The following is a 12,189-nucleotide window of genomic DNA, read 5'->3' as shown; positions in this document are numbered from 1 at the left end:
TGGGGAGACCTTATAGTGATCTTCCAGTACCTAAAGGGGGCCTACAGGAAAGATGGGGAGGGACTCTATGAGGGAGTGTAGTGATGGGGTGAGGGGTAACAGTTTTAAACTGAAAGAGGGGAGATTTCGATTAGACACCAGGAAGAAATTCTTTCCTGTGAGGGTGGTGAAGCACTGGAACAGGTTGCCCAGAGAAGCTGTGGATGCACCATCCCTGGAGGTGTTCAAGACCAGGCTGGATGGGGCTTTGGGCAACCTGCTCTAGTGGGAGGTGTCCCTGCCCATGGCAGGGGCGTTGGACTAGATGGTCTTTAAGGTCCCTTCCAACTCAAACCGTTCTGTGATTGTGTTATCTGTAACAGCCTTTATCACTTCTGCAGCTGAGCCATTTGTTCCTAGTCTTGTCTTTTCTTTCTAGCTGATATTTCCTGTCTCAGAATGGGGTGCCTCTTTTGGCCTGTCTCATTTGCCTCCCCTAATGATGGCCCGTGATAACAGCATCACTTCTGGGTCCCCATCTGCCTTGTACAATAGCATGCGAGTGTGGCCTTTTTTTAAAGGCACTTGTCCAAGAGGATGTCAAAACATCAACCAGTGTCTAAATAATTCAGACTGCTTTTTGGATCCTCCTTGGGATGGGGGGAAAGAGAAAATGGAACAACCTGCTTTTGATCTAAAGAAAGACACTTATGGGTCATAACCTGTAATTTGTGTAGGTCTCAGGAGCAGTGATCTCCCCTTTTCCTTGGTAGAGGTTAATTATTTGATGTTGCTGTGATGCCCGTGGAGCTGTCATGTAGGAGTGTGAGCCCTGGTCTTGCTCCACTCTATGCGCAGAACAAAGAGACAGCCCTTGCCCGAAAGTGCTTCCAGTTTAGATCTAGGAAGGAGGCAAGGCATGCATGAGGCTGTGGGAGTACGGGGGAAGCCAGCCAGCGCTCATCAGCAGTTATGCTCTGGCTTGCTCGTTAGCCTAAAGAAAAAACAAACTCTTCTGTTCCTAAGCCTTGTGCCAGAAGAGGGTTAGGGGTGGATGCAGAAGATAACTGGAAAGCTGCAGGCTTCAAGCTTTCACTTAGAATCCATTTCCTTATCTGTGGCAAGCCCTGGCTGTAATTGAAGCGCTCAAACCTCCTCAAGAAGATGCTTAGGAACACTGTGGGCATTTGGCGTTTCCTTAGGTAACCCACCCAGGGCTTAGCGACCTTAATGGTTAAAAGAGCTTCCTGCTAGTAACCACTGAGAAGTGAACTTTACTGCAGTTAAAAGCCACTTCTGCTTACTGTGAATGGACAAGAAGGGAATCGTTGTTTGCATCTTTCGTCACATAATTGACTGCTGTTGTCATTTTTTCCTTCCCTCTGTTAAGCTTTTCTCTTTTTTTTTTAAACTTTGTCATTTTTCTTTAGGCTTCTGATCATTCTTGCAGCTCTCTTAAAGATAGTCCAGATGTTTGGTTTCCAAGCATGTTCCAAAAAACAGCCCTTTATCATTACTGCAGATGGGCCAGTTGTTCCTATTCTTGCATTTTCCTGCAGCTGATGGTTCCTGTTGAGGAACTAGAGTGGGTAACTTCTTGAGTTACACCACACCTTTTCATATTGCTTCTGAAGACTACTTTAAATTCTAATCCTATCCTTTTGTGGTCTTTGGATAAGGAGGTAGCCACATACAGGTCTATAGGAGCAGTACAGTATGGAGCAGGTGCTTGTCCCTGCATTGAACAAGTAGGTGATGGCGTTTGGCCTCCTACATCACCTTATCCTAGGACACCAAAATGACATTTTAGTGTGGCCTGAGAGTTATAGGACGAAGCCGGGTATGCTGGCCTTAAATAATACTCTTTATGGGTTGTTTCTTCTTGTAATGGCTGGGTTTTTCTAGTGTAATGTGTCTTACTCCCTTTCTCTTTCTGAATGCAGACACTCGTACCCTCTTACAGGCGTATCTTCTTCCCTATTTAATTATTAAATAGGTATTTAATCTGTAATAATTCTGACATGCTGCAATAATTCAAATATTGCTATGGTGAAATTAACCTGCAGTTAAATTGGTGAGTATTTTTCATGTATAGCCTTTACTTATTCAGCTCCTTTAATGGCTTCTACTTATTGGCTCATACATAAATATTCAAAGGCTGTAAGCGTGCTCATCTGAGGTGGTTGAACATTCAGTTTCTTGGTAGTAATGGGATTTTTTTCATCTTCACAGCAAAATGTAGCATTCAGGCTTATGGTGACTAGTTATGTGTAGATTTAGGGAGGTGTATTGAGAAATAAACATTAGTTTTAATGAAGTATATGAGTTACTCTTCCTTGTTATTTGGACTTACCGTATATGAATAGTTGGGCACTCGCTGTGAAAATGATCCCACCGGTAGCTACGTGGTGCACTTTGAACCTGGAGAGGGGAGGTGCCTTCCTGCTGTGTTCGCTTGTAGTCAGTGGCCCTGAACCGTGTGTGATGGGGGAGAGAAGACAGGCTGCCGTGGGCACCCCTGGGAGCCCTTGCAGGGGCCTGGGAGAGGTGTGAGGCTGTGTCAAGAGAGGAGATGCCATGTCTGGAGCAGAAAACCTGTGCTTTTCCTTGGCGTCTCTCTCTGACCAGGAAGAGACAGGCAGGGAGCTGGAGGAGCACCTTGGTGAGCGTAGGCACAAAGGTCCAGTTCAAAAGTCCTCTCCTCCCATAGGAGAAGGTGGAGATTGATGCCTGAGCAGACCTTTGCACGAGGAGGAGGATGTGGAGGAAGGAGCTCAGTTCTGAGGAGAAACCTAAGCTTTTTCTGAGTGTATCTAGCTGGGAGGGAATGGTGAATGTCAGTGAAGCTGCCTCTCCTCTTAGAAATGTTCACTGATGCCTCAGACTGCACTAAGGGGGGAGTTTTTAATTTGTTCCCTAGGGTTGTTACCTATTGCTTTCTCCTCAAGACCCCTGTCATCTTTTTTCTTTTTTTTTTTTTTTGCAGGTTTCACACAAACTGTTTACCAGTCATGCCTCTGCATGTTCTCCTGTACCTAAGCTGATAAAGCATCTATGCACTTTAATCTCGTCTATGCCACTCTTCTAGTACAGTGTGAGCTGTGCCTTGAACCTTGGATATAAAGACCTACCAGCCAAAGTCTTGTTCCTGCCTTAGTAATGTTCCAGAGGTTAAATAACATGCTCATGGGAGAGATTAATAGCTTGTCCAGCCAAGAGCCAGAGTTCAGTGAGAAAGAAGATGACGAGTGGATTCTCGTTGACTTTATAGGTAAGATGTCCCTCAAACGTAAGCTCTGCTGAGAAACCAGTAGCTTGGGAGAAACTTGACCTAAGCAAAACCAGTGTGGATTAGAGCGTAGGTGTTTTCCAAACAAATGTACCGAAACATGTTATGTAAACCGATGAGAAAAAATGATGTCAGGTTTATAAGTCTGACACAGGCTTCAGCAGAACCACTTGTACCGATAAAATATGTTTGACTTATTATGCAATTGGATTGCTTTACTGATAACAGCTGTGTTACGTGTCTACTGCGGCTTGTCAGGGAACTCCCTTTTCCCCTCCCCTTGCTTTAAAAAAAAAAAAAACAAACAAAAAAAAAAACAACCCAAAAAAACACAAACCTGAACAAACAACATGTATATGTGCTGATTAGGGGTTTATTCCTGTTTCTTTGTTTTTTTTTATGGCTCGTTTCTGGCTACACGCAACCTTGTTGTTTTTGACCTCCTGCAATCGCCAACATCCATGGGTTCCTCTCCACTGACTAATGGCCACCGACAGCAGACACTTGCACTAATTGCTCCGTGGAGGAAGCGGACATCACTGAAGCATCGGCTGCGGATGGCTCGCCCGTCTTCTCCTGTTTACCGTCTCCCTTGGAACACTTGCCGGAGGCCAGCGAGTCCTGCTTCATCCAGTTCGAGTCGTGCCCCATGGAGGAGAGCTGGTTTATTACCCCTCCCCCATGTTTTACTGCAGGTGGATTAACCACTATCAAAGTGGAAACCAGCCCGATGGAGAACCTCCTCATAGAGCATCCCAGCATGTCTGTGTATGCTGTCCACAATACCTGCCACAGCCTTAACGAGTCTGGATGTGGGGACGAGGAGTTTCATAGCCCGGGTAGTCCCAGGTACGTCTGGTCCCAGGTACTTCTCCTCTCAGGGAGCTTTGTTGCTGAAAATATCTGGTTTCTACTTGAGCAGCTTAGACACTTAATACTGAATTTTCCAGCTTATTTCAGAGCAAGTGAATAAAGCATGAATGCTACAGGAGGCGGGTAGGGTGGTCGGGGCTGCTTAGAAAAATGTTACACAAGATGACCGTGTCAGGAAACAGTTGGGTATGCTGCTCTGACACTGCAATGAATATTTATGGAGCCTAATTGTTCCCTCGCAGAATACGCTCCAGTTCCTGTTGAAACTGGTGGCAGTTAACGGTATGGCTGATAACGTAGATTTGAAAGCACTTTGCCCCCTCCATAGCTCTATGTATTTTTCATAACAGTCAGTACCCTTTCAGTCACCTTGCGAGGTGAGACGTACTACATTAACTATCCTGACAGCGAATTCCGTTTTGGCATTTCCTCATTCCTCGCACCTAGAGATCGGATCAGGATTATAGATCAGGACAGGATTAAATTTTTCCACAGGTGGCTTGTGGAACAAAAGCAAACTGAAATATTTCCCAAAACATATTCCCTTCAAAGTAAAAAAAAACAAAAAACAAAACCAAAACAAACAAACAAAAAAAACCCCAAAAACCAAAAACTCTGCTAATGTCTACTTTTAGCGAGGTGAGAAGCGGTGCTGTTTGGTGCTTTTTTTTTTTGTGTGTGTGCTAAAGATCTGGCCATGTGGAATTACTGCGGATGCATGTTTGCTGTGCGTTGCTGCTGTGGTGGTAACTATCCAGTGTATACAGCTATACGAGTATAGTATACATAGGGGTATATTTTTTGCCATCATGACTCCACACTTGCCCGTGTGTTCATTGATTTGGAAGTAATTGGGTGTTTTGTGAATCCCGGTTAATAACAAAGACTGACTTTTCCTCCCACCTGCTGCCTACTGTTAGAAACAATGGGGAGGAGGGGAATCATAGTACAGTGAGCTTTGTTACACAGGGGAAGAAAATGTAGGTAGATGTCCATTGACTTTTCTCATCACCTCCTTGCTGTGTTTAAAGTTCTCGGTCCAAAGAAATGGGTGACTTTGAGGTGAGATGCTACTGGATAATATCGATGTATAGGGCTGATACAACTCATCTTGGAGAGCAGGGGTGACTTGTATAGATATTTGGGGAGGGCAGTTTGTGATGTTAAGCATCAAGTGTCTTAATTTGAACTGGGGGGGGAAGCTGTGAGCATACAGTGCCTTTTAAAATGAGGGTCTGAAGGAATCTGCAAGGGAACTGTAGGCTGTGAGGTGTACTCTAGTGACATGGTAGATCCATTTATCTAAAATATCAATTGTATTGGATAGTAACATGCAAAGTAAGATTCTGACTTTTCTCAGCAACTCATAAACTAGGGATACTGGTATAAATTCTTCTAGAGAAGAATCTTGTGTTCTACTATGCTGTACAGTTAAGCTGCTTTAATGTGTTGGGAAGCTAAAGGTGTGGTGATCCTCAAGGGGTGTGTGAGTAAGCTTCTTCACACAGAATTCTGCGCTGTTGCTTGATCAGAGGGTCCAGGCTTTTGTGTAAGAGTTATTTTGGGTGGCAGAACTGGGAGTAGGCTTAAGTCTGAAGCTGAGGTAGATTACAGAAATTGGGAAAAATCAATTACACTGATAATGCATTAAGTTTCAAAAGCTGTTTTGAAGTCTCTAGTGGTTTAATGGTTGGCCATTTAACATTGTAGGGCCAAGAAAAGCTGCTTAAGGCACACTGGCACAGTAAGTACTACTGGTTTGGGACAGTGCTTTTTGTTTGATCAGGCTGCTAGCAACACTGCTTCCTCTAGAGCCTTGTCTGCCAAAACAATACTGGTTTTAGGACTAACCTTTGTGCCAAATGATGTTACTTGATCAAGCCTAACTACATCTGCTTTAACAAGCCAAAATGCTAAGTGCAGAAAAATTACTTTAATATTAATTGGGGGGTGGGGTGTGAAGCCTTTAATGTTTCTTGTGAAGTCTGGCTCTGTAGTGCAACTAGCAGGACACTTAATGCTTTCTAGCAAAATAGATGCTGGGCGCCCAGCAGCGAATGGATGGAGCAGTGGTCTGCCTTTAGACACAGCCCCTCTCTAAGTTACATGCTGACAGTATTGATGGCAGCTCATCAGCCCTGTGTTCTCAGTGCCTGGGACTCACTAGTGCCAGGCTACCAAAGGCAACCACAAAGATACCAAAATGCTACATCTTGGAAGAATATGTGGTCTTTTAGGGAATTCAAACCACCTCTGCTATCCTGGTTTTGCTTTTAGATGGCAAGTAGAAGAGTGTTGGTTTGTAAACCAGTGCTGGAAGGGTATTTGACAAGTGGGGGAGGGGGGAAGCTTAAATATCTTCAACCAGCAATTATAAACAGATTTCCTCCACAAAAGAGGAAAAACTGATTTGTTTCTTTTAAATTCAAAGCAAAAGGATGTTGTATAAACTTCCCTCTGTTTGTCAGGTTAGTCATATTTTTCCCTAACAAACCACACCACTTGTATTAGCAGTTGCTGCCCTTTGCTGGCTAAGGACATGCAGCAAGGGCCTGCTTGGGAAATGCAGGTTCTGGTAACACAAGGTGGTGTGGCTTCCTAGATCCTTATGGCTTTCCCCAGAAAGGCTTCATTTGGAGTTCCACCTCCACAGAGCATGTTAAGGGATTGGCCCATATAGGAAACAGTAACCTTACATTTGCAGACACCCTCATGTAAATTGAAGTGGTGTAATCTGCACAGAAAGTGTTTACAAGGCACTATAAATTGATTCGTGCTGTGTTACTTGCTTATTTCTTGCTTTGTAGTGCTAGGTTTAGGGCAATATCCAGAGCATGAACAGGGGAAACCCAGCATGATGCACATGGCTGGCTGTGGCTTCAGTTGGTCATATCAAGCTACCCAAGGAGCCAAAAGCAAGTGGATTTGGATATTTAAAAAAAAAAAAAAAAAAGTAGGAGGCAGTGAGTATTCCCTTGCTGATGTATTTCACTCCAGTGTGGAGTGGGGGCAGGCAGAAGAGCTCACTTCTGTGGCAGACCAGACTTATGTCTGCAGAGACATACAATAAATGCAAGTTAAGCCCCTCCAGAAACAACTTTATAATAAAGTCATGTTAGTGCTGAAAAACAGACTTCCCCAAGAGACCTCTTGCAAGCTCCTGGCCTTGCAGACATCTTTACTGGGCACCGCCGAGCTGACAGGTAGCTTGTTGGGCCCTGGGTGGGGAGAGAGAAGACAAGCAGCTCTGGTCACACCAGCGGTGGCACTGGGACTTGGAATTTGCTTGACTCTTAGAACTGCCAGGCTATTCTTAGCTGCACTTTGGAAGTTTCAGGAAACATCAGTGATTGTTCTGTCAAGTAGGGAAGTCCTTTTTCAATATGTCAGTCCCTGCTTGCAAAGGCTGTTTGTGTTTCCACTAGTGCATGATGGAGTAAGGGTTTGCCAAAACTGCTGTCTGCTCATGAAGTCTAGAGGGCTGGTTGAGGAACAGTCCTTCTAAGTTATTTCCTGTGTGTGTCACAACTGGTCTATCTTTCCCATTCCTCTGCATGAACACTGTTTGGATTTATGTGTGTGGCTGGCAATCCAAACACACTGTCATTAGTGTGCTGCTGCTGTTTTCAGGCTGGACCACCTATGTTCAAGATGATTTTTTAAACCAAGCTTTGCCTAGTGGATAACCCCCAAGTCTTCTAAAGCTGGAGCAGCGTGACACGCATTGCCTTTTATTTCTGGTCTATATTGCATCTTGGGCTTAGGGAGGTGGGGTGGGGAAGGAAGGGTGCGATAGTGTAACGCACCAAAAGTCCAAAGGCTGTTGTGATGCCCTCACAGTAAAAGTGAGTTAGCAGCAACGTGCATTACTTACCAGCGTGGTTTTCCTAAAGAAGCTTGACCTTGCTTCGGCCCAAATCTCTGCCCAGTAGATTAATGGTGTCCTTTTGAAATGCTGGATGTTGATGTCCATGTTCTCCCACCCTCTGTAGTCTGCATGTCTTTCCGATGCACCTCAGTAATGGCTGATATCTGCTTGTTACCTTTCCAGACTGGAGGCCCGAAATGAAACGGGACAGCGTGTTCACTGCTACGTCACAGCTCTTGCTACTCGCTCAGCTTTTCTGGAAAAAAACAAGAGCTTTCGTCCTACCCACTGGATAAAAGAACATAATGAAAGACACTATCTCAACAGAAACGGTCTCCGTCGCCAAAACCTCACCAGGGATTGCCACTCTCGGCAAATCAAGCACAACGGACTGTTTGTTCACCAGCCTTGCCAGCGTCAGTTCAATTACTGATGGCTCTCGTGGTTTTAATCTATGGTCTAATTGTTTTTAGGTTGCTCTTGTGTTCATGCATAGTTAAGTGTGGTCAATCTGAAGCTGATCATCGGTCCTGCAAACACAATCGTAACTAGTGTTGGATTCTTTTGAAATGACACGTAAATCTCTAAACATCAATCGCTCAGCAAGTCCTAAATGTTGATGTTAAATTTCAGTGTCTTAGAAGCCTATCAGTACAATAGTTTGTGTGCTCTTTTATAAACTATCATGTATAGATGGGTTCTTAGTTGGTTTTTTTTTAAAGAAACTTAACTGATACGGAAATCAGTTACACTTTGCATTAATCAAAGTGGAGTTAGAAAATTTAAGGTTAGCCATATGCTTTAAAGACCACTACTTGACAGCTTGTGTGTCTATCTGTACTCAGCCTATATGATTACTTTCTAACAAGGAAATACTATAGCTGCCGGTGGATATTACATAGCTATGCTCAACTGTTACAAGAAGGACATCTAATCTAAATTGCCTAGTACCTACTTGTGTTAGTGGAGTCTGTAGGTGTGTTGGGTACTAATTATGGGTATCAGATAAGGGTTAAATGTCCCCCCAATATTGTTGCAGTATGATATGGCACTGGTGTTACAGATGTAGTACCTCACAGTGGAGTGGAAAGAAAAGTGGACCTATGGGTTAAGTGCAGAGGCACGACCCAGAGAGCCGAACTGGGTTTTACTTGGTACAGTTCGAGTTCTTACTCCCTTTCTCTAACTCTTTCCCTTTCTGTCTTTTGAAAGATGTATTTCCCCTACCCTATTTCATTTAATCTCTAGTCTAGTTAAAGGAAAATGATGGTGGATCCACCGTTCTTTTAATCTCATCATTGGCTGACTGCTCTTTAAATAAGTCAGGCTGATGGATAGCTATTTCTGAGCTGCTAATTGCTGTTAGATTGTCTCATATTTACAGATTGAGAGTAGCTCAAAAGTGGCTAGAAGGAAGATTTTATCAGAATTCTCCTAATTTTCTCTCTATGAAAATGAAGTCTGAGTTAATTGTGACTGGAAATGAAGGGCAGTGTGTGGCAGGGAGAAGAGCATGCTGAAAAACAGTCTTGCAGAACTAAACACAGTGGTAACAGGGTGTATAAAAATTGAGACTGGCAGTGGTTGTTCTCCTAGCCCGTTAGGGGCAGAAGGACTGGGTAACAATTCTGTGGGCCAAACAGGAAAGAAAAGCCATTCAAAACTAACAAGCAGTTTTCTTAAGAACACAAAGTGAGATGTTTTGGAAGTTGGCAGGCACTTAAAAAAAAAAAGTAAAGCTTGCATCTTAACAAAGAGTGTGTATTACACAGCAGCCACGTGGCACGCTGAACCCTGACAGATCAATCTGGGAAGTAGGTTAAATGGCTATGGAGGTGAGGAAACAGAAATCCGCACTGAAAGAAGGGGGGAAATAGAAGTAAACTTATTCCCCCTTTCTGTCAGTGCTTAATGTGACTTACTGTTTTTTCCCTTGTGTTTAGTGCCTAGGGCATTAAAGTGTTAACATTACATTCAACCATGTCTTCCAATAGTCCTTATACAGAAGTTAGTGTAAGGAGCCATGTGAGGAGTCTTTGAAATTAAGTAGGATGAATAATGTGAATTATTCCAGACCTATGAAGTACTTTACATTCAGCTAAATGCTTCAGTTTCACTGAAGTGAAAACCCAACAGTTTGGATTAACCTTGATGTAGTGGGACTGTTGTGGCACATACCTAGCGTACAGGAAACAACACTTATAACTTGTGTCTCGCTGCAGATGTGCTGCTTCACTGGGACTAGTTGGGATTGTTGCAAAGGGATGTTGACAAATAGTTAAATGTATAAAAGCAAGAGGTGCTTTCCTGGATAGACTAGTCTTAAAAAAAAAGACTTGTTGAATTCATATGGACAGTGAAAGAAAACAAAATTGGTCACATCATGAGTTTCCAAAACAGATTTTGTTACTACTCTTCTCAGCAGTGTGTGCCCATGTCCATAGGACGATTCTTTTGTGGTCCAAATACTCTGGTTTATCTGCAAATAGCTGTAGTTTCACCAGTCTCTCATCTGTTCCTGAACACTCTTACTTGCCTCAGACTATCTACCTTTATCACTCCAACTTTTTGCCTGGCTTGAACTTCGTTCTCCTCACTGCCAACTTTCTAGCTCAGGAAAATTCTTTGCTTTCCTATATTATTTTTTTCTTTTATATAAAAGTAACTACTCTCCTTCAGCTTTAATTTTCTTAAAGTGAAATGAAGGAAGATGGAGTCTCCACCTCCCCATGTTGGAAGGAGGAAGTGATCCTTTAACTCTTGACAAGGGGGGTGGAGTCGAGAGTATAAGGCTCCCAGGCATTACAATGAGAGCCTTGGTCCGTTCTTCTCAGTAGGCAAGTAAATGCAACTTTAGACTGCTCCTAGAATTGGGAGAAACTGATCTTTTTATACTACATTACTAGATGACTTTCTGGTGATGAAAACCTATATCTTTCAGGATATAAACTGTTTTGTTGCACAAAGCTGTGCTTCTCAATTTGTAATATTGGAAACCATATTATTGTGTGAGATAGTACTGCATCAATGGCTTTTTGTTAATTTGTTTTACGTATTTATGTTGGTCTAGCCCTGTTTTGTGCCTGGAGCTATTGGGCGATTAGATTTGTTTTGGTTTTCTGTTTTAATAGTGAGCTGTGTGGCTTTTTATATGGTTTTTGAATTGTATTAAAGTGTGTGTTTTTTCTTGTAAAAGTGGAGGCCTTGCACTGTCTCATACTGATTGATATTCATGAATCTTGCTGAAACTGTATTTTCATATGTATTGGTCAATAGACAGATTTGCATTTTAAACTGTGCCTTCTACACAGCAAACTTGAAGATTCAAAAGGGACATTTTTCAGTTAGAATGAATACTGTACATCAGTCTATGCATATATGGCAGCTTCTCTCCAGAGCCACTTCTCTATTTGTAGCAGTCCTTTTGATACGGAAGAATGTCTGGCTCTTATTTTTTAATAGTTTTAACACAAGCTGAAAACCGACAAAATACAGCACTTTGCCAAAAAGTAGCATTGCTTAACCAGTGTGTATTTACTAAAGCGATCTTCTGTGTTCTGTTTTCATAGTGCGTTCTGTGCACCATGGGGAGACGTGATCTTAACTCTCAATAAAAAATGGCCTATTAAAAATATGAAGCCTGTTCTCTTACATCAGTCAAAACCCAAATGCCCTAGACCACCCTCTTCAGGTGTGGTAGGTACAAGTATGGAGTATCTGGGAATGCTTGCACTAGTATGGAAGTTCTTCTGGGAACTGGTTTGCGTTGATCGAGTGCAAGTGTGTGGTCTAAGGAGTGTTGTGCATCTCTGCCATCTGTGGTAGCGGTTGGAGGGGACCTCTGGAGATCATCTAGTCTAACCCCCCTGTCAAACCAGGTTCCCCTAGAGCAGGCTGGACAGGAATGCATCCAGGTGGGTTTTGAATATCTCCAGAGAAGGAGACTCCACAACCTCTCTGGGCAGCCTGTTCCAGTGCTCTGCTACCATTAAAGTAAAGAAGCTTTTCCTCATGTTGAGATGGAACTTCCTGTGTTCCAGCTTGTGTCTGTTGCCCCACCTACAGCAGAAGTGGTGTAGGTGAACAGGACAGAGACAAAACCACATTATCACTTAAAGTGTGCAGTGGGTAGGGGGAAGACTTTTCCTTATCTAGGCTGAACCTCTCTTGTTTCAACTCA

General features: G+C 43.1%; 1 protein-coding gene across 1 annotated transcript in view; it reads left to right on the top strand.

Annotated features, from left to right (window-relative positions):
• Positions 1 to 11,636, top strand: part of TP53INP1 (tumor protein p53 inducible nuclear protein 1) — a 12,495-nt gene extending 859 nt beyond the window's left edge. The window contains exons 2-5 of the mRNA XM_074145534.1: positions 2,966 to 3,250; positions 3,769 to 4,117; positions 5,852 to 5,885; positions 8,193 to 11,636. Of these exons, the coding sequence (XP_074001635.1) occupies positions 3,139 to 3,250; positions 3,769 to 4,117; positions 5,852 to 5,885; positions 8,193 to 8,210 (513 nt within the window). The 5' untranslated portion in view covers positions 2,966 to 3,138 and the 3' untranslated portion in view covers positions 8,211 to 11,636. The remainder of the gene's footprint in view (positions 1 to 2,965; positions 3,251 to 3,768; positions 4,118 to 5,851; positions 5,886 to 8,192) is intronic.
• The last annotated feature ends 553 nt before the right edge of the window (positions 11,637 to 12,189 follow it).

This window comes from Numenius arquata, chromosome 3 (assembly GCF_964106895.1).
Source record: "Numenius arquata chromosome 3, bNumArq3.hap1.1, whole genome shotgun sequence".
In the NCBI taxonomy this organism is placed as follows: Eukaryota; Metazoa; Chordata; class Aves; order Charadriiformes; family Scolopacidae; genus Numenius; species Numenius arquata.
The sequence above is the reverse complement of the archived record's forward strand: the minus strand, read 5'-3'. Positions and strand labels throughout refer to the sequence as shown.